The sequence below is a fragment of the Saimiri boliviensis genome, chromosome 14 (genome assembly GCF_048565385.1).
Source record: "Saimiri boliviensis isolate mSaiBol1 chromosome 14, mSaiBol1.pri, whole genome shotgun sequence".
NCBI classification, from domain to species: Eukaryota; Metazoa; Chordata; class Mammalia; order Primates; family Cebidae; genus Saimiri; species Saimiri boliviensis.
Genome location: NC_133462.1, coordinates 26,605,260 through 26,630,313, shown reverse-complemented (window position 1 = coordinate 26,630,313; position 25,054 = coordinate 26,605,260). Strand labels below are relative to the sequence as shown.

Genomic DNA, 25,054 nt, shown 5'->3' with positions numbered 1-25,054 from the left:
GCCATGGAGACTTGTGAAACTTTGAACTTGAGGGTGATAATTCAGGTAGCATGTTGTGAAATGAACTTCTAAGCAGCAAAGCTCAAGAGGCTTCCTACCTGCATTGAATACCCTGTGCTCTTATGTGTGACCAAAGAAATAATGTCAAGTTGAAACCTAGTTAAATGAGAAGCAGAGCTCCAAAGTTTTGAAAATTTTCAGCCTGGCCAAGTGGCCCAAAAGAAAATTCGAGAAGGAGAATTACAGAGGGAAAATTCAAGAAGGCTTCAGAGATTTGCATAAAATAGATCCCAGTGCTAATAGCCAGACAATGGGGATAAGGCCTTCAAGCCATTTCAGAGAATGTTGCAGCAGCCCTTGATGTCATAGACCTTGGGATTTAGGAGAGAAGAATGGTCTCCCCGGGCAACCCCATGGCCGTGCTGCTGTGTGCGCCCTCTGGACACTGCTGCCTGCACCCCTGCAGCTCCACCAGCTCTGCCATGACTCAAAAGTGTACAGGTATGGTTTGGTTCACTGCTTCAAGAGGGTGTACTTTTGGTGGGAGACAGGGGCAGAATAATATGATTTGGGTGTTTTTCTACTAAAACTGATGTCAATTGTAATATTTTATGTTGGTGGTTGGGCCTGGAGGCAGGTGATTTAATCATGGATCCTGAGCTGGGGAGAGGTGAAAGGCAGAGGTCATGTTGAGAGTTTTCAGGACTAGGGTTGGGGATTTGGGGTTTATTTGGAGAGAGGGGTATGGTACATTTTGAGGGTGTGGGAGTGAGGGTGGATCCTTCGTGAATGCTTAGTACCATCTCCTTAATGCTGTCCTCATGATAATTGAGTTCTCATGAGATCTAGTTTCTTAAATGTGTGTGGCACCTCTTTCCTCTCTGTGTCTTGCTCTTACTTGGGCCATATGAGACCTTTCTTTGCTCTTTGACCTTCTGGTATGATTGGGAGGCTTCCTGAGTCCTCCCAGAGGCAGAACCCACTATGCCTCCTTTACAGCCTGCAGAACTGTGAGCCAATTAAACCTTTTTTTTTTTTATTTTGTTGTCATACAGAAAATCAGTACTGTGGAGTGGAGCTCTGAAATGCCTTCAAGGCCCCCTTTTCACTGTCGTGGCTATTGGCACCCAGGTTTTGTTTTGTGCATAAATCTGAAGGCTTCTTGAATTTTCCCCCTGAAAATGGACTTTTCTTTTTTTTTTTTTTTTTTTTTTTTTGAGACAGAGTTTCGCTCTTGTTACCCAGGCTGGAGTGCAATGGCGCGATCTCGGCTCACCGCAACCTCTGCCTCCTGGGTTCAGGCAGTTCTCCTGCCTCAGCCTCCTGAGTAGCTGGGATTACAGGCACGTGCCACCATGCCCAGCTGATTTTTTGTATTTTTAGTAGAGACAGGGTTTCACCGTGTTGACCAGGATGGTCTCGATCTCTTGACCTCGTGATCCACCCGCCTCAGCCTCCCAAAGTGCTGGGATTACAGGCTTGAGCCACCGCGCCCGGCTTGGACTTTTCTTCTTTTACCACATTGCCTGGCTTTGACAAAGATACCTGAAAATGTACAAGCAGGTTCAGAAGTGGGTAACAAACAGATGTTGGAGAGTTTGGAGGGCTTAGAAGAAGACAGGAAAATAAAAGAGAGTTTTGACAATTGTAGAGACTTGTTAAATAGTTGTGGTCAAAAGGCTGACAGAAGGATGAACAATGAAGGCCAAGCTGAGGAGGTCTCAGATGGAAATCAGGAACTTACTGGGAACAGGAGCCAAGGTTACTTTTGTTTTGCTTTAGCAAAGAAAGTGGTTGCATGGTCCCCTGCTCTGGAGATCTGTGAAACTTTGAACTTGAAGGTGATGATTTAGGTTTAACTGGTGGAATGAACTTCAAAGCAGCGAAGCTGAAGAGCTGTCCTGTCTGAGTTGAACAACCTGTTACCCAAAAAAATGAACTTATATTTAAATGAGAAGTGGAGCTTAAAAGTTTGGTAAATTTGCAGCCTTTTTCGCAACTTTCTCACTTTGAGAAGCACTGAGGTTTGAAGGGGCTGGGGCAGAATATTATGGTTGGGCATCATGTCCTTGCCAAAGCTGATGTAAAAATTTTAATTTTTTTTTTTTTTTTTGAGGCAGAGTTTCGCTCTTGTTACCCAGGCTAGAGTGCAATGGCGCGATCTCGGCTCACCGCAACCTCCGCCTCCTGGGTTCAGGCAATTCTCCTGCCTCAGCCTCCTGAGTAGCTGGGATTACAGGCATGCGCCACCATGCCCAGCTAATTTTTGTATTTTTAGTAGAGACGGGGTTTCACCATGTTGACCAGGATGGTCTCGATCTCTTGACCTCATGATCCACCCACCTCGGCCTCCCAAAGTGCTGGGATTACAGGCGTGAGCCACCGTGCCCGGCCCCAAATTTTAATTTTTAATGATCAAGTTTGCACAGGTAGGTGTTGCTTGAGTCATGTGGGTGTGTTATTAATGAGTGGCTTAGCACCATCTCCTTGATGCTCTTTTCCTGCTAGTGAGTTATGATCATGAGATCTGGTTGTGTATAAGTGTGTCATACCTCTTTTCCTTTCTTTTTTTGTTTTGTTTTTGCACTTGTTATATGAGAAGCCTCAAGTCTTTTTTTTTTTTTTTTTTTGGTCCTCTTTTCTGACTTGAAGTTTTGTGAGGTCTCTCAGAGGCAGAAACTATTATTCTTTGTGTATAGCCTGCAGAACTGTGAGTCAGTTAAAACTATTTTTTATATGATAACACTAAAAATTGGTGTTGAGGAATGGAGCATTTGGCTAAAGATATCTGACAATTTGGGAACAGGTTTGGGTCTGGGCAGTAGGCAGAGGTTTTAGTTTGCCCTGCTCGGTAGGAGTTGGGAATTTAAGGGAAAGTTTGAAAGATCTTTGAAATTGTTTAAATGGTTGTGACCAAAATGTTGGCAGAAATACTGACAGTGAAGGCCAGGTTAGGTGGTCTCAAAGGGAAATGAGAAAGTTAGTGGGAACTGAAACAAAGGTCACTTTCGTTCTGCCTTAGCCAAAAATGTGCTGCCTGGTGCCCATTTTCTAGGGATCTTTAATACTTTGAACTTAAGTGTGATAATTTAGGGTATCTAGCATAATTTACAAACAGTGAAGCATTCAAAAGGTAGTGTGTCTGCTTCTAATTGCCTGCCTTCACAGGAGGAAGCATAGAAATGACCTAAAATTTGAACTTATATTTAAAGGGGAAGCAGAGATTAAAAGTTTGGAATATATGTAGTCTGGTCATGCAGTGGAACAGAAAGCCCATTTTTAGGGGAGTAATTTTGGAAGACTTCAGAAATTGGCATAAGTAAAAAGGAGCCATGTGGTAGTGGCCAAGATGATGGGGGAAAAGGCCTCCAAGGCATTTCAGAGAGCTTTGCAGCATCTTACTTTGTCATGGGTTCTGAGGCCTAGGAGAAAAGAATGGTTTCATGGACAAGGCCCAGGGCATCACATCCCTGCATGGCCTCAGGAGATTGCTTCTTGCATTTAATCTGCTTTCTCTCCAGCTCAAGACATGTCTGAAAGGGGCCCAGGTGCAGCTCAGCTTACTTCTTCAGAGGTATAAAGCTAGAAGCCTTGGTGCTCTCTATGTAGTTTTAAGCCTTCAGGTGCACAGAGTACAAGAGTGGAGGCTTGGAGGCTCCACCTAGAGCCTCCAATGAGATTTCAGCAGATGTATGCAAAAGACGGTGTCCAGGCGAAAGCCTGCTGCAGAGGTGGGGCTGTCATGGCAACTTTCTGCCACGGCAGTGCAGAAGGAACATGTGGGGTTGAACCCCTTCCTCAGAGTTTCCACTAGAGTACCACCTAGTGATTCTGTGAGAAGGGGGCCACCATCCTCCCTATGGTAGTTCCACCAACAGCTGACAACCTGCATGTGGAAAAGCCACTGGCACTTACTGCCTGCTTAGCCTGTGAGAGCAGATGTGGGAGTGAAACCTGGAAATCCATAGAAGCAGAGCCCTTGGGAGCCCACCCTTCACACCAGTGTGCCCTCAATTTGCGACATGGAGTCAAGATTATTTTGGAGCTTCAACATTTTATGATTGCCCTGCTAGAATTCAGACTTGCATGAGGCCTGTAGTCCTGGTTGTTGTCTTTTGTTGTTTTTTCCCAGTAAATTTTTTGCTTTTGGATTGGATTGGGAATGTTTAACGACTCCCTGTACCCTCATTATATCTTGGAAGTAACTAACTCATTCAAGATTCAAGAAATGACTTTCATTCTTGAATCAAGTCTACAGGTAAGCTGGTGACTCTCAGACCAAGATTCAGCACACCTGAGACTTGACAGACTGTGAGTCCACTAAGAAGACACAGTCTAGAGGACGGGTTGAAGGTCTTATGCACAGATCAAGTCCATGGTTGAGACTGCAACTCCAGAACATAGATCCAACATAAAGGAGGTGTTAATTCTCATACCTGGAACCTCAGCATGTGCAGGATGGTTAATCTCATTTACGGACCTTCCTGCAGCTGTGATTGTGACATATGCCTCTGTCTGGCACCTGAGTTTTTTGACTGTCCTGCCTGGGCTCAGTCCACAGATTTGATTGTGACACATCACTGAACCCAGGATCTAGGTGATGTAAATTTATTCCTGCCTTGGCGCTCCTCACAGCGAGCACTGTGACATATTACTGCACCTAACATAGGGGAACCATAACCAGGTTATGTGACTCTGCTGCCTGTGCTTTGCCCGCATGGACCACTGTGACATATTCCTGGGTCTAACATAACTCTCTTGCCTAGGTCCTATCTACAGGAAGGATTGTGACACATCCCTGTGCCCATCACACAGGTGACCTAACTCTCTTTTCCTGCCTATTTTCTGCTTACAGGGGTATTGAAAGAAACTGCTAGCCCCGGCACCTAGCTGATGTGAGTCCTCTCTTACTTCTAGGTTTTGCCCATGGGGAGCGTTGTGACATATTGCTGGGCTCAGCACCGAGGTGATGTTGCTCTTTTGCCTTGACCCTGCACTCAGAAAGCATTGAGACATATTGCTGGTCCCGACAGCAGGTTGCTGTGTCTTCTGTCTGGACCCCGTTCACAAGGGCATTGTGATATACCTCTGGGCCCATCAACTATTTGATGTGTCTCTTCTGTCTTGCCTAGGCTTTCTCCATGGAAGATATTGTGACATAACTTTGGGCCCAGCAGCTAGGTGATGTGACTTTTTCCTTCTTCCTGGACCTTGCCCACAGAAGGGATAATGATTTATCACTAAGCCCGGCACTCATGATGTAATTTTTCTACCTGATCTTCCTGACAGGAATCATTTCGACATGCTTCTGGGTTCATCACCTAGTTGATGTGACCCTTCTTATTTTCAGACTTGTTCAAAGTGGATATTGCTATATATTGCTTGGTCCAGCTCCTGTGTGATGTGACTCTCCTCTCATGCCTCGGTGCTCCCCACGGGAGTGATTGTGACATATAACTTGGCCTGGGCTCTAGTTTATGTGACTTTTCTCTTGCTCCTTAGCCCTGCTCACCTGGGGGCATTATAACAGATCTGAGCCCATCACCTAATTAATGTGGCTCTCTTGCCTGATTTCCTCAGGGTGTATTGTTATACGTTGTCAGACCCAGCAACTAAGTGATATGACTCTTCTCTGCTGCTTGGGTTCCGTCCAATAAAAAATTGTGATGTGGGCCGGGCACGGTGGCTCAAGCCTGTAATCCCAGCACTTTGGGAGGCTGAGGCGGGTGGATCACGAGGTCAAGAGATCGAGACCATCCTGGTCAACTTGGTGAAACCCCGTCTCTACTAAAAATACAAAAAATTAGCTGGGCATGGTGGCACGTGCCTGTAATCCCAGCTACTCAGGAGGCTGAGGCAGGAGAATTGCCTGAACCCAGGAGGCGGAGGTTGCGGTGAGCCGAGATTGCGCCATTGCACTCCAGTCTGGGTAACAAGAGCGAAACTCTGCCTCAAAAAAAAAAAAAAAAAAAGAGAAAGAGTAAAAAATAATTTTCCTGGCCGGGCCCGGTGGCTCAAGCCTGTAATCCCAGCACTTTGGGAGGCCGAGGCGGGTGGATCACGAGGTTGAGAGATCGAGACCATCCTGGTCAACATGGTGAAACCTCGTCTCTACTAAAAATAGAAAAAAATTAGCTGGGCATGGTGGCGTGTGCCTGTAATCCCAGCTACTCAGGAGGCTGAGGCAGGAGAATTGCCTGAACCCAGGAGGCGGAGGTTGCGGTGAGCCGAGATCGCGCCATTGCACTCCATCCTGGGTAACAAGAGCTAAACTCCATCTCAAAAAACAACAATAACAAAAAAAACAACAACAAAAAAAAAAACAATAAGAATTTTCCCGTGCTCTCAGGTGGGCCTGGCTTACCTCAGGGAGGAAGCCCTTCCTGAAAAGGCTGCAACCTGGGCTGTCCCTTTTTCTTCATTCAGCCCAGCGTCTGATCATATTTTCTGTCACTCAGGGCTTGAAGGTGAAGGGGCCTTAAACGTTATCCAATCAGAGACTCTGGGCTGGAAACTGTAAAGTATATTTTTGTTCAGCTCATAGGTGAGATAATAACTCTCAAACATCAAATCAACAAAATGTGCAGGCAGGACAGTCACATCACCTGAGTACTCAGCCAATGATATGTTACAATTTCCTTCTAAAAGCAGGGCACAGTCGGCATAGTCATATTACCTAGTTTCTGGAGCCAGCAATATCTCACAGTGCTTTCTGGGGGGCAATGCCAAGGCTGGAGAGACACATGACCTGGTTGTTGGACCCAGAGTTATATCACAATCTTCCGTGAAGGCAGGGTGCAGGCAGAGGAGAGACACATCCCCTAGGTGATAGATGCAGGGAAGTATCAAAAAGCCCGCTGTAGTCAGGTCCAAGGCAAAAGTCTCTCATCTTCTAGGTTTGGACCCAGTAATATGTCACAAAAACAAAATTATGTAAGGCCCAGGTAAAAGAAGAGAATTACATCATTATGTGCTTGGTCCCGTGATAAGTCAGTATCCTTCTTTATGTCAGGACCCAGAAGGAAGGAGTGAGTCACATCACCTAGGTAGCTAACACGACATGTGATAATGCCCCTGTGGGCAGGGCCCATACAGGAGACTCACATGACTAGACATTGCACCCAGCCATGTCACAATAGCAATGTATGTACAGCCCAGGGAGGAGAGGGACATCACATAAACTGGGCCCAGTGACACATCACAATTTTTTTTTTTTAAGATGGGGTTTCACCATGATGGCCAGGCTGGTCTTGAACTCCTGACCTTAGGTGATCCACCCACCTCAGCCTCCCAAAGTGCTGGGATTACAGGCGTGAGCCACCGCGCCCGGCGACACATCACGATTTTTTTTTTTTTGAGACGGAGTTTCTGGGTTTTTTTTGTTTTTTTTTTGAGATGGAGTCTCATTCTGTCACCCAGCTGGAGTGCAATGGTGCGACCTCGACTCACTGCAACCTCCACCTCCCAGGTTCAAGCTATTCTCCTGCCTCAGCCTCCCGAGTAGCTGGGACTACAGGCATGACCCACCGTGCCCGGCCGTATAATGTATTATGTATAAACGCATGAGACCTTATACACAAGGTTAAATGCAACTGCCATCTGGGGTGGGCGGGGCTCCATTCAGCAGGAAGCCCTCCCTGAAAACCCGGCAGCTGAGGCTGTTACTACGTCTTCTCTCAGCCCAACATCTAATCCCATCTCTTGTCACTCAGGTCCTGAAGGGGCGGGGCTTTAAACGTCTTCCAATCAGGGATGCCGAGCTGGAAACCTTCCAATCAGATACGCAGCTGGAGCGGACATGGCGGCTTCCGGGTTTGGCGGGGTCTTTGTCTCTGGCTGCAGCGGGAGCTCCAGGTCTCGTCTTCCTCGCTCTGTGTCCTCTGCTCCTGGAGGCCCAGTTCTGTGGCCCTGTGACCTGCAGGTATTGGGAGAACCACAGCTAAAACGCCAGGACCTCCTGGAAGCCTAGAAAAATGGTGAGAGTGCCGGGTCCGATATCCCGAGAGAGCGGGGAATGGGCTAGTTGGAACCGGCGGGAAGTGGCTGTGGCAGGACTCAGGCCTCCCCGCAGTCAGCCCCACAGTCTGCGCCTCAGTTCTCTTTGCCCAACTGGGTCTCAATCCCCTTCAACCATAAGATGGCAGCTGCACTGACAGCTGGCCAGGGCGTTCTGTCTCTTGCCTGTGTAGTGACTGTGCCCTGGCCTGAGGCCCTCTCCGGGCAGCTCTGCACCCACAGCGCCAGGTCTCTCCCAGATTGTGCAGGGACGACAAAAGGGTGGTCAAGGGAAAATCCTGACCCGAGTTGCGGGTTTTGTCACACGTGTCGCTCACGTAAAGAGACCACCAGGCAGGCATTGTGTGGGCAACAAGGCCGTTTATTTTGCGCTTGTGTGCAAGCGGGCCAAGTCCAAGAAAACGGGTAGGCAAAGGGGATAGGAGAGGGAATTGGTTATACAGGTTGGGGCAAATGCTCAGCTAAAGGTGGAAATCTCTCGTGGGGAGGGGAAGGACATCACAGAATGCATGATTACAAGGGTACGGGTTGGAAATTTATCTTGGGGAGGGGATTGGCATCACAGGATGCATAATCACAAGGGTAGGGTCATTTATTACAAACAGGCATGATCGTAAGGGTGGAGAGTATCGGTTGCAGTCAAAAAGGACAGTGCAGTGGATTACGTAGTTACAGGGGTGGAGGTTTTGAGAAACCCAATGTCCAGGGGGAAATTGCAGAGCAAGTTTGAGGCGGTAACAAGTTGTTTTACTTCTTTCTGTGGCCACCTGGTAACCTGTGGTTACTTTAGACTTTCTGGCTCCTGGGGGCCAACTAGAAGTGTATATGCGGGTCACCAAGGCTGTAATAGTCAGCCTTGGACTTGGAGGCCTAGTAGGTTCATGAATGGGAAAAGCTTTGGTCTGTGGGGTTCTGAGTCCGTCTTCTATTAAAAATGTAGAGAAGTCACCGCAAAAATGTTTCAGAATTTAATAAAAGAATGTTTCAAAAATTGTAGAGTACCCAGCTATGGTTTGTAGTTTGTCGTCTATAGGAAGAGCTTGAAGAAAAAAAATTTTTTTTTTTTTTTTTTTTTTGAGACGGAGTTTCGCTCTTGTTAGCCAGGCTGGAGTGCAATGGCACGATCTCGGCTCACCGCAACCTCCACCTCCTGCGTTCAGGCAATTCTCCTGCCTCAGCCTCCTGAGTAGCTGGGATTACAGGCACGCACCGCCATGCCCAGCTAATGTTTTGTATTTTTAGTAGAGACGGAGTTTCACCTTGTTGACCAGGATGGTCTCTATCTCTTGACCTCGTGATCCACTCGCCTCAGCCTCACAAAGTGCTGGGATTACAGGCTTGAGCCACCACGCCTGGCGATTTTTTTTTTTTTTTTTTTCCCCCCCCCCCGGAGAAGGAGTTTCACTTTGTCACCCAGGCTGAAGTGCAGGGGTGTGATTTCGGCTCACTGCAACCTCTGCCTCCTGGGTTCAAGTGATCCTCCTGCCTCAGTCTCCCAAGTAGCTGGGATTACAGGCATGTGCCACCACGCCTGGCTAATTTTGTATTTTTAGTAGAGTTGGGGTTTCTCCATGTTGGTCAAGCTGGTCTCGAACTCTTTACCTCAGCTTATCCACCCACCTCAGCCTCCCGAAGTGCTGGGATTACAGGTGTAAGCCACTGCGCCCAGCCCTGGTGTAGTCTTATTTTGAAAAGGTAATCCCTTGAGATATTAAAATTGTCTTGCCTGGCCTGATTAATCATTTTTTGACAAAGTATTAAATGGCACTTTAAAAAGATTTGTTTTCTATTTGTATGAGAAGAAAGCAAAGTATAATTCCCTGATGCTGTAGTGTAAAAAAGTTTTTATTCTGCTTTTGCCTTTATCTTCTATAGGAACAGAGATCTTATCAGAATGTTTTTGGGTCAAGGTTTCCCTTTGGAAACTATGAGGTGGGATGTCTTCAACCACCCTTTCGTTTTGTTCTTGGTCCTGGACTTCAGTACTGTCTGGGGATAAATCAAGATACCCACCATGGCTGTATCTGCTACAGTGTCTGGTGGATGTCAACTCCTGGGTCTTTTTTAATAGCACAACCTGACTTACGAAGTGTAGCTTCTTAAGGAAGAAGATGGCTGCCCCAGGGCGGAGAGGAATCTCCTGTTGTTCTTTTTCGAACACATTAAGATTGTCTTCACCCAACCCAGCTTCCATTTCTTAGAGATACACTGCTGTTAAGCCAATCAGATGCTGGTAAAAAAAAACCAAAAAAACAAAAAAACAGAAATGGCCGGGTGTGGTGGCTCACGCCTGTAATCCCAGCACTTTGGGAGGCTGAGGTGGGTGGATCACCTGAGGTCAGGAGTTCAAGAGCAGCCTGGCCATCATGGTGAAACCCCCATCTTAAAAAAAAAAAAACACCCACAGAAATAATTTCTGCCCCCTAGATTAGGTAAGCAGAGAAATCTTGAAATAAAAATAGTGAAAAATTTGTGAAACGAAAAATCGGGAGATTTTTGTTTTGTTTTGTTTTTTGAAATAGAGTTTCGCCCTGTTGCCTTGGCTGGGGTGTGGTGGCCTGATATTGGCTCACTGCAACCTTTGCCCCCTGGGTTCAAGTGATTCTCCTGCCTCAGCCTCCCAAGTAGCTGAGGTTACAGGTGCCCACCACCACAGTTGGCTAATTATTGTATTTTTAGTACAGAGGGGGTTTTGCCCTGTTGGCCAGGCTGGTCTTGAACACCTGACCTCTGGTGATCCACCCACCTTGGACTCCGAAAGTGCTAGGGTTACAGGTGTGAGCCCCCACACCTAGCCAAAAAATAGTATTTCAAAAGACAAAAATTAAAAAAAAAACTGACCCCAGTTAGATGGTACAAGAACTTACAAAGTAAAATGATCCTGGGCCATTCAGTGGGGCATAGTGCAGTGTCTCCTGAAAGGGTGGTAATTGAGCACTTAGAACAGGATGGGGTGGGAGAATCTCTCAAGTGATTGGATGGCCTTACTTGACACATGAGTCAGACACATCTTTTTTTTTTTTTGAGGCGGAGTTTCGCTCTTGTTACCCAGGCTGGAGTGCAATGGCACGATCTCGGCTCACCGCAACCTCCGCCTCCTGGGTTCAGGCAATTCTGCCTCAGCCTCCTGAGTAGCTGGGATTATAGGCACGTGCCACCATGCCCAGCTAATTTTTTTGTATTTTTAATAGAGATGGGGTTTCACCATGTTGACCAGGATGGTCTCGATCCCTTGACCTCGTGATCCACCCGCCTTGGCGTCCCAAAGTGCTGGGATTACAGGCTTGAGCCACCGCGCCCGGCCTGACACGTCTGTTTTTTAATCAGCATTGCTACTCCCTGGGTTTGTGACATTGAAGAGAATTGTTTTCAATTATCTTGACCTCAAGTTTTTTTTTATTTTTCTTTTTTTGTTTTTAAAATTTTTACTTTCAGACTGCTCAGCAGGACTCAGTTTTTTTTTTTTTTTTTTTGAGACGGAGTTTCGCTCTTGTTACCCAGGCTGGAGTGCAATGGCGCGATCTCGGCTCACCGCAACCTCCGCCTCCTGGGTTCAGGCAGTTCTCCTGCCTCAGCCTCGTAAGTAGCTGGGTTTACAGGCACGTGCCACCATGCCCAGCTAATTTTTTGTATTTTTAATAGAGATGGGGTTTCACCCTGTTGACCAGGATGGTCTCGATCTCTTGACCTTGTGATCCGCCCTCCTCGGCCTCCCAAAGTGCTGGGATTACAGGCGTGAGCCACCGCGTCCAGTGATTTACTGATCTTTTGTATAGTTTTACATGTCTAAGTCTTCTTCAGTTCAGATCTGCTTTTGGTTATTTTTCATGTATTGGTAGCTTAGGGGTTGATTTGCTTTTGCTTCTCATTCCTTGTTTTGTAATATTAGGTCACTTAATGAAGATCTTTCTAACATTTTGATGTGAGCATTTAGTACTATCAGTTTTCTTCTTAACACTACCTTAGCTGTGTTGCAGTGATTCTGGTATGTTGTATCTTTATTCTTAGTTGTTTCAAACAGCTTCTTGATTTTTGTCTTAATTTCATTATTTGCCTAAAAGTCATTTAAATGCAGGTTGTTGGATTTTCTTATAGTTGCATGTTTCAAGTGGTTTTCTTTGTAGTTGAATTATATTTTCATCAGTCTGTGGTCTTAGTGTGTGGTTGGTATAATTTAGGAATTTTTGTATTTGCCAAGTATTTTTTTTTTCTGATTGTATGGTAAAATTTAGGGATTTATTTTATTTCTGATTGTTGGTGTAATTTAGAGATTTTTGTATTTGCCAAATATTGTTTTGTTTCTGATTGTATGGTAATAGATTTTGTTTCATGTGGTGATTAGAATAATGTATATTATGTTGTTTTAGATAGAGAGTTCCGTAGATGTCTAATAGAAATTTGGTCAGCATCATATTTAGATCCTGTTACCTTTGTTTATTTTCTGTCTCAAGGATCTAATAGTTTCTGTGGGGTGTTGTAGTCTTCCACTATTTTTGTGTCAGAATCAAAGTCTCCTCATAGGTCTCTAAGAACTTTCTTTATTCATATATACCCATGGATTTTTTATAGTGCATTTCTCTCTTCTGCTTTTTTCCCCCATAAACATTCTTTTAAGTGCACAAAGTGTGCCCAAAGCTACTCCTTAGATGCCTGAATCCAATGTCTACTGAAATTCAGATGTCCAAGAATTCAGGAACGTGTCCAGAAAACATGGCTGTTGTAGAAAACAATATAAATTAGAAATGAAAGGCTTTATTCTTCTACCTTGAAATAAGGGAAGATATTTTGCTCAACTCACTTTTCTTTTTTTCCTTTCTTTTTTTTTTTTGAGTCTCATTCTGTCACCAGGTGCCAGGCTGGAGTGCAGTGGTGCAATCTCGGCTCATTGCAATCTCTACCTCCCAGGTTCAAGCAATTCTCTTGCCTCAGCCTCCCAAAGCAGCTGGGACTACAAGGGCGCACCACCAGTCCCAGCTAATTTTTGTATTTTAGTAGAAATGGGTTTTGACCATGTTGGCCAGGATGGTCTCAATCTCTTGACCTCGTGATCCGCCCGTCTCCGCCTCCCAAAGTGCTGGGGTTACAGATGTGAGCCACTGCGCCCAACCTCATCTAACTTTTCTTAAAGCATTTAGATGGTATGTACATTTATGTTTGTTACTTTGAAATATACATAAATTATGTTAACAGTGAAATAAACTTTTGTCTTTTTTTTTTTTTTTTTTAACTTAAGGACCTCAGATTCATTGCTTTGTTTTTGCTTTGGCAAAGTTTTTTTCTTTCAATTTTGGTCTTTTTTTTTTTTTTTTTGAGACAGAGTCTTGCTCTGTCACCAGGTGCCAGGCTAGAGTGCAGTGGCGCAATCTCCGCTCATTGCAACCTCCGCCTCCTGGGTTCAAACAATTCTCCTGCCTCAGCCTCCCAAGTAGCTGGGACTACAGGTGCGCGTCACCATGCCCAGCTAATTTTTGTATTTTTAGTAGAGCTGGGGTTTCACCATGTTGGCCAGGATGGTCCTGATCTCTTGACCTCATGATCCGCCTGCCTCAGCTTCCCAAAGTGCTGGGATTACAGGCATGAGCCACCATACCCAGCCTCATTTTTAGTCTTTTAAAGTAGACACAGATTTGTTTAGATCAAAGCTCACTTTAAAAGCACACAAGCTGGGCGCGGTGGCTCAAGCCTGTAATCCCAGCACTTTGGGAGGCCGAGGCGGGTGGATCACGAGGTCAAGAGATCGAGACCATCCTGGTCAACAGGGTGAAACCTCGTCTCTACTAAAAATACAAAAAAATTAGCTGGGCATGGTGGCGCGTGCCTGCAATCCCAGCTACTCAGGAGGCTGAGGCAGGAGAATTGCCTGAACCCAGGAGGCGGAGGTTGTGGTGAGCCAAGATCATGCCATTGCACTCCAGCCTGGGTAACCAGAGTGAAACTCTTTATCAAAAAAAAAAAAAAAAAAAAAAAACGCGGGGCGTGGTGGCTCAAGCCTGTAATCCCAGCACTTTGGGAGGCCGAGGCGGGTGGATCACGAGGTCGAGAGATCGAGACCAACCTGGTCAACATGGTGAAACCCCGTCTCTACTAAAAATACAAAAAATTAGCTGGGCATGGTGGTGCGTGCCTATAATCCCAGCTACTCAGGAGGCTGAGGCAGGAGAATTGTCTGAACCCAGGAGGCGGAGGTTGCGGTGAGCTGAGATAGCGCCATTGCACTCCAGCCTGGGTAACAAGAGCGAGACTCCATCTCAAAAAAAAAAAAAAAAAAAAAAGCACACAAAAGTGGAGCACAAAAATAGGATTAAATTTGGCAATACAGAATGATAAAGACTAAAAGATACTGAGTAGTTTCTTTGACAGAAAACTGATTATTCAAGGTAATTATCTAATATATATTTGCAGGCTGAAGTACTCACGCTGCAAAAGAGAGCAGCAGTTCAGTGTATAAACTGAACAGTGAATTCTTTAGTTGTACTTTGTTTTCTGTTTATTACTTCATAACAATTAGCATAGTTAATGTGTAGTGTTTGTAGGTAACCTGCATTTATGTAAATTAAAAAGTATTTTTGGCTAGGTGCAGTGGCTCACACCTGTAATCCTAAGCACTTTAGGAGGCCAAGGCAGGCAGATCACGAGGTCAGGAGTTTGAGACCAGCTTGGCCAACATGGCGAGACCCCGTCTCTACTAAAAGTACAAAAATTAGCTGGTGTGGTGGCACACATCTGTAGTCCCGGCTACTTGGGAGGCTGAGGCAGGAGAAGCGCTTGAACCCACGAAGGGGAGGTTGCAGTGAGCCAAGACGGCACCATTGCACTCTAGCCTGGGTGACAGAGTGAGACTCTGTCTCAAAAAAAAGTATTTTCTGCAATAGTATGACTATAAGTCCACAAAATTTACTTTCAATTAATCTCTTAAATAGACGTTTTAATATTATTATTTATCCTTTTGAAATATAAAGTGTTTTATCTGAATTATGGTAAAAAACTTTTTTTTCTTTTTGACAGTCTCACTGTTTCCTGGGCTGGAGTGCAGTGGCACAATTTCAGCTCACTGCAGTCTCTGCCTCCTGTGTTCAAGCAGTTCTCTGACTCGGCTGCCCGAGTAGCTCGGATTATAGGCACCCACCACCACGCCCTGCTAATTTTTGTTTGTATTTTTATTAGAGATGTGGTTTCATCATCTTGGCCAGGCTAGTCTTGAACTCCTGACCTCCTGATTCACCCATCTTGGCTTTCCAAAGTGCTGGGATTACAGGTGTGAGCCACTGCACCTGGCCTCTTTTTTTTTTTTTTTTTTTTTTTTTTTTTGAGAAAGAGTTTCGTTCTTGTCGCCCAGGCTGGAGTACAATGGTGCGATCTCCATCTTGGCTCACCACAACCTCTGCCTCCCGGGTTCAAGTGATTTTCCTGCCTGAGCCTTCCACGTAGCTGGGATTACAGGCATGTGCTGCCACACCCTGCAAATTTTGTATTTTTAGTAGAGACGGGGTTGCTCCATGTTGGTCAGGCTGGTCTCGAACTTGCGACCTCAGGTGATCTGCCTGCCTTGGCCTCCCAAAGTGGTGGGATTATAGGCATGAGCCACTGCACCCAGCAGTTACAGACATTTAAAAAAAATTTACATTCAGGCCGGGCGCGGTGGCTCAAGCCTGTAATCCCAGCACTTTGGGAGGCCGAGGTGGGTGGATCACGAGGTCAAGAGATCGAGACCATCCTGGTCAACATGGTGAAACCCTGTCTCTACTAAAAATACAAAAAATTAGCTGGGCATGGTGGGGCGTGCCTGTAATCCCAGCTACTCAGGAGGCTGAGGCAGGAGAATTGCCTGAACCCAGGAGGCGGAGGTTGCGGTGAGCTGAGATCGTGCCATTGCACTCCAGCCTGGGTAACAAGAGCGAAACTCCGTCTCAAAAAAAAAAAAAAAAAAAAATTTACATTCATTATGACTAGTACGTTAAAATTGTATATACTTAGATATTTATATTTAATATCCAAAAAAATTTACTATAAAATTGTTATAGTAGATATTAGTCTAAAATGCTTATTAGTCTATCTAATAGGGATAACTCTAGGTAAGCATAATTTTAGTATCTTGTATTTCACTAACTTGGAATGCTGCTGTTGTAGGACAAACAGGTGACATGGCCACGCAAAAACCATAATAGCTCTTTAGTCAACTATGTTGCAGGCTCAAATATGTTCTAGTATATTAACAGAGAGGGATTCTAATTCTTCTTCATCAGAAAGTGCTGGTGGAAGTTGTCAGGTATATTTCAACATACGTTCCCCATTCAGTGGCAAGGAGATGAGAGAGCAGCAGAGATGAAAAAGAAACCTTATAAAATTCAACTGAGAATTAGCTGGGCATGGTGGCATGTGCCTGTCATCCCAGCTACTCAGGAGGCTGAGGCAGGAGAATTGCTTGAATCCAGGAGGCAGAAGTTGCAGCGAGCTGAGATCGTACCACTGCACTCCAGCCTGGGCGACAGAGCAAGACTTCGTCTCAAAAAAAATAAAATGAGCCGGGCGCGGTGGCTCAAGCCTGTAATCCCAGCACTTTGGGAGGCTGAGGCGGGTGGATCATGAGGTCAAGAGATCGAGACCATCCTGGTCAACATGGTGAAACCCCGTCTCTACTAAAAATACAAAAAAATTAGCTGGGCATGGTGGCACGTGCCTGTAATCCCAGCTACTCAGGAGGCTGAGGCAGGAGAATTGCCTGAACCCAGGAGGCGGAGGTTGTGGTGAGCCGAGATCGCGCCATTGCACTCCAGCCTGGGTAACAAGAGCGAAACTCTGTCTCAAAAAAAAAAAAAAAAGAAAATGTTTCTATGTTGAAAATGATTTTATTAGATAATTTTAGTCACTTATAGAAGTCAGAACAAAAAAATAAAATAAAATAAAAGAACAAGAAGAAAAAAAAAAAAAAGTCAGAACCGGTTCTTTATTCTCTCATTTGACCCTGAGTCATGTTAAAAATTTTGCCCATGGCCACTTGGTGAATGTGTGTGTGGGTGTGTTTTGCAGAGTCGGAGAATACATTAGAGAATATTTTTGTGTTAAAAATTATTTTCTTAGCCAGGTGTGTTGGCTCATGCCTGTAATGCCAGCACTTTGGAAGGTGGAGGCAGGCAGATCACTTGAGGTTGGGAGTTCCAGACCAGCCTGATCAGTATGGAGAAAACTGTCTCTACTAAAAATACAAAAAAAATTGGCTGGGCATGGTGGCTTATGCCTGTATTCCCAGCTACTTGGGAGGCTGAGGCAGGAGAATTGCTTGAACCTGGGAGGCAGAGGTTGTGGGGAGCCAGGATTTCGCCATTGCACTCCAGCCTGGGCAATAAAAGTGAAATTCCATCTCAAAAAAAAAAAAAAAAAAAAATTATTTTCTTGACCAGGCACGGTGGCCCACCACACCTGTAGATCCCAGCACTTGGGGAGGCCGAGGCAGGCAGATCACGAGGTCAGGAGTTTGAGACCAGTCTGGCCAACATAGTGAAACCCTGTCTCCACTAAAAATATAAAAAATTAGCCGGGTGGGGTGGTGTGTGCCTGTAATTGCAGCTACTGAGGAGGCTGAGGCAAGTGAATCAAGTGGACTCAGAAAGCAGAGGTTGCATTGAGCCGAGATCACACCATTGTACTTCATCCCGGGGAAGAGTGTGAGACTCCTCAAAAAAAAGGGAAAAAAATTAAAAAAAATTTTTAAATAAAATAAAAGCTATTTTCTTGGATAATTTCAGTCACTTCTATAAGTCAGAACCTGTTTTCTCTATTCTCTAACTACACCTTGAGTCAGATTAAAAATTCTGTCCATGACCACTTGGTAAATATATGCATGTCTGTGTTTGTGTGTTTTTCAGGCACCATTGACATTTAGGGATGTGATTGTAGAATTCTCTCTGGAGGAGTGGCAGTGCCTGGACACTGTTCAGCGGAATTTATATAGGGATGTGATGTTAGAGAACTACAGAAACCTGGTCTTCCTGGGTGAGGATAGCTTTAATACTCAATTCCTAATATACCCTAAAGGCTTTATTTCTGTTTTTATTTGTTTATACAGTGTTTTCTGGTAATTTGGTAATTTTGATAATTATGCTTTGCATAAATGAGTTTCAAATTTCTGTTTCAAGAAAATCGTAAGGATTTGTCAGTGTAGGAAAAAAAATTTCCTCAAGATACTTCATCTTGCACTGATCTGTATCCCTCACTCTGGATTAGTTGTAATTTCAGAAATGTAGTGGCATAAAATATTGTTGCCTACACCGTAAAAACGAATTGCTACCACCATTTTTTTTTTTTTGAGACAGAGTTTCGCTCTTGTTACCCAGGCTGGAGTGCAATGGCGCCATCTCGGCTCACCGCAACCTCCACCTCCTGGGTTCAGGCAATTCTCCTGCCTCAGCCTCCTGAGTAGCTGGGATTACAGGCACGTGCCACCATGCCCAGCTAATTTTTTGTATTTTTAGTAGAGACGGGGTTTCACCCTGTTGACCAGGATGGTCTCGATCTCTTGACCTCATGATCCACCTGCCTCGGCCTCCCAAAGTGCTGGGATTACAGGCTTGAGCCACTGCGCCCAGCCAATTTTTTTATTCAGTAATACTGGGTAGTGAAATTAAGAACCTACAAATATACAGGATTTTCTAAATATTTAGAAATTTCTGTTAAAAATTAGTATTTGGGGTAAATGTATTAGAATATTATATCCTTTTTACTGAGCACATTGCTAAGTTGATAATTGGAGAATATGAGCAAGATGCATGTTACTTATTTTTGATAAAACAGGTATTGCTGTCTCTAAGCCAGACATGATCACCTGTCTGGAGCAAGGAAAAGAGCCCTGGAATATGAAGAGATTTGAGATGGTGGCCAAACCCCCAGGTACGTGAGAGTGAAACCAAATAAAACATGAGAGATCCAAAGGTCAAGGAGAAAGCAAATCCTTAAAAAGTCATTTGGGGACCGGGCACGGTGGCTGACGCCTATAATCCCAGCACTTTGGGAGGCTGAGGCGGGTGGATCACGAGGTCAAGAGATCGAGACCATCCTGGTCAACATGGTGAAACCCCGTCTCTACTAAAAATACAAAAAATTAGCTGGACATGGTGGTCCGCGCCTGTAGTCCCAGCTGTTCAGGAGGCTGAGGCAGGAGAATTGCCTGAACCCAGGAGGCGGAGGTTGCGGTGAGCCGAGATTGTGCCATTGCACTCCAGCCTGGGTAACAAGAGTGAAACTTCGTCTCAAAAAAAAAAAAAAAAAAGTCATTTGGGAAGCTTTATTCTAAAGGATATAGTTTCTGGAAGCCTGAGTTGTTGTTGTTGTTATTTTCTTTGCTTTCACATAGGGACATTTTCTGTCTTATGCTTTTAAATTATCTAAAGATTCTACTTTCCTTTCAGTCATTTTCCTTTAAGTTTATAGTGAGAGCCAAAGTCCTCTTCATGGCATAGAAGAGACTGCACAATCTGACTGCTTTTTCATTGTTTTTAGGGACACACAAATATCTGCATTATTTTCAAAAACTTTATGTTAAACAATTTTTTATGTTCTCTTTTTGCATCATGTCTGAAATGAATGGAGTAGTGGTTACTGTTCCATTGAATTTTTTGTTAATTTTTCTGCATATTCCTTTTTTTTTTAGTATATTATTGAAAGATAATTTGGAATTAATTTTTTTTAAAGACGGGCTTTCACCATGTTGGTCAGGCTGGCCTTGAACTCGCGACCTCAGGTGATCCGCCTGCCTTGGCCTCCAAAGTGCTTGGATTACAGGCGTGAGCCACCACACATGGCCCAATAATTTGGAATTACAAAGTATGATGTCCTTCAGCTTTGTTCTTTTTCCTCAAGATTGCTTTGGCTGTTCAGAGTTTATTGTAGTTTCATGTAAATTTTAGCCTTGTATTTTTCATTATTGTGAAGAAAACTTGGCACTGAAATTTTTTTTTTGTTTTTTTTGAGACGGAGTTTCGCTCTTGTTACCCAGGCTGGAGTGCAATGGCGCGATCTCGGCTCACCGCAACCTCCACTTCCTGGGTTCAGGCAATTCTTCTGCCTCAGCCTCCTGAGTAGCTAGGATTACAGGCACACGCCACCATACCCAGCTAATTTTTGTATTTTTAGTAGAGACGGGGTTTCACCATGTTTACCAGGATGGTCTCGATCTCTTGACCTCGTGATCCACCCGCCTCAGCCTCCCAAAGTGCTGGGATTACAGGCATGAGCCACTGCGCCCGGCCCCTTGCTTCTAAAGTTGTATTACAGCAGTTTCATTTTGTGAAAGAATAGCATACCGTTTATTAAATGTTTCTCATTAGAATCTTCTATTTATCATTATACTGCATTTTTCTCTAAAATTTTACTGCCATACAGTGCCTGTCAATGATTCAAAATACCTGTTTTCCATGGGTACACAGTTATAGTCAAATATTATAGTTATCTAGATAGTTATCTAGATAATTTTTTAATGGTACATCAATGCTATATACCGGATTATTTGAGTAAACATTTCACTTATTGTTTTGCAGTTTGTTAGTGTGTTTTTTTCAGTATAAGTTTCTTAACATCAGTTCATTGTGATTTTTTTGTTTTACTTACATACTATAACTTTAGACAATTTGCATTTCTGTTTGTACACTTTAAGTCAGTATGGGCTTTAATTAAGAGAGAAACCGGCCGGGCGCAGTGGCTCAAGCCTGTAATCCCAGCACTTTGGGAGGCCAAGGAGGGCGAATCACGAGGTCAAGAGATCGAGACCATCCTGGTCAACATGGTGAAACCCCGTCTCTACTAAAAATACAAAACATTAGCTGGGCATGGTGGCACGTGCCTGTAATCCCAGCTAGTCAGGAGGCTGAGGCAGGAGAATTGCCTGAACGCAGGAGGCGGAGGTTGCGGTGAGCCGAGATCATGCCGTGGCACTCCAGACGGGGTAACAAGAGCGAAACTCCATCTCAAAAAAAAAAAAAAAAAAAAGAAAGAAAGAGAGAGAGATAAACCATCCAGGCCAGGTGTGCTGGCTCACACTTATAATCCCAACACTTTTGGGAGGCTGAGGCAGGTGGATCACCTGAGGTCAGGAGTTTAAGACCAGCCTGGCCAACATGGTAAAACCCCATCTCTACAAAAAATACAAAAAATTAGCCAGACATGGTTGCATGCACCTGTAATCCCAGCTACTCAGGAGGCTGAGACAGGAGAATCACTTGAACCAAGGAGGCAGACATTGCAGTGAGCTGAGATCACACCATTGCACTCCAGCTTGGGCAACAGAGCGTCTCCACTTTGAGAAAAAAAAAAGAGATTAAACTATCCATATGTCTATCACGATCAGATTATATATGTATGTGTTTTCATCCATAAATATGATCCCAATTTTGGTTATCACGTATGTATTTTTTAGCTGGTTTTTAAAAATGGTTCATTTATCTAAGTGAGTAGTCATAGAAATAGTCTTATTTTCACCATGTGTTTAATGATGAATATGTATTTTGTGTGTGTGAAAGAAACATTTTTGTGATTTGAAGGCAGTTTTTGAAAGGATTTATAATTCTATATTTTTTTCAATTTTTCTCTTAAAAAATGTATTGTTATAAAAACACACAACATAAAATTTACCATCTTTTTTTGAGATAGAATCTTGCTCTGTTGCCCAGGCTGGAGTGCAGTGGCATAATCTCAGCTCACTGCAACCTCTTGCCTCAGCCTCCAGAGTAACTGGGATTACAGACTTGTGCAACCATGCCCAGCTAATTTTTGTATTTTTAGTAGAGATGAGATTTCACCACGTTGGCCAGGCAACATATAAAGACCCCCTGTCTACAAAAAAAAAATATTTAATAGCCAGCCATGGTGGTGTGCATCTTTGGTCCTAGCTATTTGGGAGATTGTTGGGGGAGGATTACTTGAGCCTGGAAGTTTGAGGCTGCAGTGAGCCATAGCGGCACCACTGCAACCCAGATTGGGTGACAGAGTAAGACCCTGTTTCAAAAAAACGGTATACATTCAGGCATGTTAAGTACATTCACACTGTTATGCAAGAGACTTCTAGAAATTTTCCATCTTGTAAAACTAAAACTCGATACTCAATAACAACAACCCAGTTTATCCTCTCTCCAGCCCTTGACAAACACTGTTTTACTTTCTATTTTTATGAGTGTGACTACTTAAAATATCTCATATTAGTGGAATTATATAGTATCATTATTTTGTTACTGGCTTATTTGAGGTGACATAATATTCTCAAAGTTTATCTTCAAATGTGACAAGATTTTATAAGGCTGAATAATATTTCATTGTATTTATGTATTATAGTTTTTTTTTTTTAAGACGGGGGTTTCACCATGCTGGTCAGGTTGGTCTTGAACTCCTGACCTCAGGTGATCCGCCCGCTTTGGCCTCCAAAGTGCTTGTATTACAGGTGTGAGCTACCGCGCCTGACCATATTTTTCAATGTGTTTCCAAATTAAAAGACATCTGGGTTGCTTCAGCGTTTTGACTTTTGTGAATACTAATACAATAAACATCGTTCAAATGCGTCTTCCAGGTCCTGGGTTGCATATTATATGTATAGATTCATAAATGAGATTGCTGCATTTTATGATTTAATTTTTAATTATTTGAGGTACATTTATAACATTTTAAAATAATGGCTACATTTCTGATTTATCACTAGCAATCAACATGGGTTTCATTTTCATTGCATGATCAACAGATTTGGTGTTTTTTTTAAAAAAATTATAGTGGCCATTCTAATGGATGTGAGGTGATTTTATTGCTTATTGTGATTTTTGTGCATATCTCTACAAAATAGTGATTTTGCATGTTCTTTTTTTTTTTTTTTTTTTTTTTTTTGAGACGGAGTTTTGCTCGTTACCCAGGCTGGAGTGCAATGGCTCGATCTCGGCTCATCGCAACCTCCGCCTCCTGGGTTCAGGCAATTCTCCTGCCTCAGCCTCCTGAGTAGCTGGGATTACAGGCACACGCCACCATGCCCAGCTAATTTTTTTGTATTTTTAGTAGAGACGGGGTTTCACCATGTTGACCAGGATGGTCTCGATCTCTTGACCTCGTGATCCACCCGCCTCGGCCTCCCAAAGTGCTGGGATTACAGGCTTGAGCCACCGCGCCCGGCCCATGTTCTTTTTTTTTTTTTTTTTTTTTGAGACGGAGTTTCGCTCTTGTTACCCAGGCTGGAGTGCAATGGCACGGTCTCGGCTCACCGCAACCTCCGCCTCCTGGGTTCAGGTAATTTTCCTGCCTCAGCCTCCTGAGTAGCTGGGATTACAGGCACGCGCCACCATGCCCAGCTAATTTTTTTGTATTTTTTTAGTAGAGACGGGGTTTCACCATGTTGACCAGGACGGTCTTGGTCTCTTGGCCTCGTGATCCGCCCTCCTTGGCCTCCCAAAGTGCTGGGATTACAGGCTTGAGCCACCGTGCCCGGCCTGCGTGTTCTTTTTAATGCTTTTTCTTATTTGTGTATTTTTTTTTTGAGATGGAGTTTCGCTCTTGTTACCCTGGCTGGAGTGCAATGGCGCGATCTCGGCTCACCGCAACCTCCGCCTCCTGGGTTCAGGCAATTCTCCTGCCTCAGCCTCCTGAGTAGCTGGGATTACAGGCACGCGCCACCATGCCCAGCTAATTTTTTTGTATTTTTTTAGTAGAGACGGGGTTTCACCATGTTGACCAGGACGGTCTTGGTCTCTTGGCCTCGTGATCCGCCCTCCTTGGCCTCCCAAAGTGCTGGGATTACAGGCTTGAGCCACCGTGCCCGGCCTGCGTGTTCTTTTTAATGCTTTTTCTTATTTGTGTATTTTTTTTTTGAGATGGAGTTTCGCTCTTGTTACCCAGGCTGGAGTGCAATGGCGCCATCTCGGCTCACCGCAACCTCCGCCTCCTGGGTTCAGGCAATTCTCCTACCTCAGCCTCCTGAGTAGCTGGGATTACAGGCACGTGCCACCATGCCCAGCTAATTTTTTGTATTTTTAATAGAGACGGGGTTTCACCAAGTTGACCAGGATGGTCTCAATCTCTTGACCTCGTGATCCACCCGCCTGGACCTCCCAAAGTGCTGGGATTACAGGCTTGAGCCACCGCACCCGGCGAGTTTAATTTTTTTTTAACAAATAAATACTTTTGTTGAAAGTATGTGTCTTGATTAGAAAGTTAATTATATATTTAAGTAATTTTCTGAAAGACAAAGACTTCCTGTTATTTTTGTATTTGATCTGATTCTTGTATCTTTATTCCTCATTTTCTGTCTTTCTGTCTTTGTGTCTGTTTCATTTTAGTATTAATATGCTTTTACTTTTTTATTTTCTACTGAGTCTCTACACAGATATTTCCTTTGTGATACCTTGGGGATTACATAAAACCTCTACGGCTGGGCATGGTGACCCACACCTGTAATCCCAGAGCTTTAGGAGGCTGAGGTGGGCAGATCACGAGGTCAAGAGTTCAGACCATCCTGGGCATAGTGAAACCCCATCTCTAATAAAATACAAAAAAATTAGCCAGGCATGGTGGCATACATCTGTAGTTCCAGCTACTCAGGAGGCTGAGGCAGGGGACTCCCTTGAACCTGGGAGACAGGTTGCAGCATGCCAAGATCTCGCCACTGCGCTCCAGCCTGGCAACAGAGTGAGACTCCATCTCAAAAAAAAAAAAAAAAAAATCAAACCAAAACAAAAACTCTAATAGATAAAACAGTGTATATTCAATCTAATCTGGTGAAAAATGAACTTCAGTTACATAAAAAAAAATTTTGATCATTACATCTGCCCTCAACTTTGTTATTGATGTTTCTGATTATATCTTTTTAAGATGTATATTTATTAACATATTTACAATAATTTCTTTGCTCTTATTTTTCAAATTTTAGAGAATAATTATAAATGTTTTGTGACCCATTATGGTAATGGTAAGGAATTCTTTTTTTTTTTTTTTTTGGTGCCATGACTCGGATACGAACAGGAATTCTATTTTTGTGTACGTGTGTTTCCCAGGAACTTGTGTATTTTTTATGACTATGTGT

The 25,054-nt window shown here is 44.0% G+C and overlaps 1 protein-coding gene across 2 annotated transcripts in view; it reads left to right on the top strand.

Annotated features, from left to right (window-relative positions):
* The first annotated feature begins 7,699 nt into the window (after nucleotides 1–7,699).
* LOC101052716 (uncharacterized) overlaps nucleotides 7,700–25,054 on the top strand; it is a 91,325-nt gene continuing 73,970 nt past the window's right edge. Inside the window, exons 1-3 of one of the 2 annotated variants that reach the window (XM_074385633.1) lie at nucleotides 7,700–7,976; nucleotides 17,880–18,006; nucleotides 18,805–18,900. In XM_074385633.1, coding sequence (XP_074241734.1) covers nucleotides 7,974–7,976; nucleotides 17,880–18,006; nucleotides 18,805–18,900 — 226 coding nt within the window. In that variant the 5' untranslated portion in view covers nucleotides 7,700–7,973. The other variant, XM_074385634.1, reaches the window with a different exon arrangement.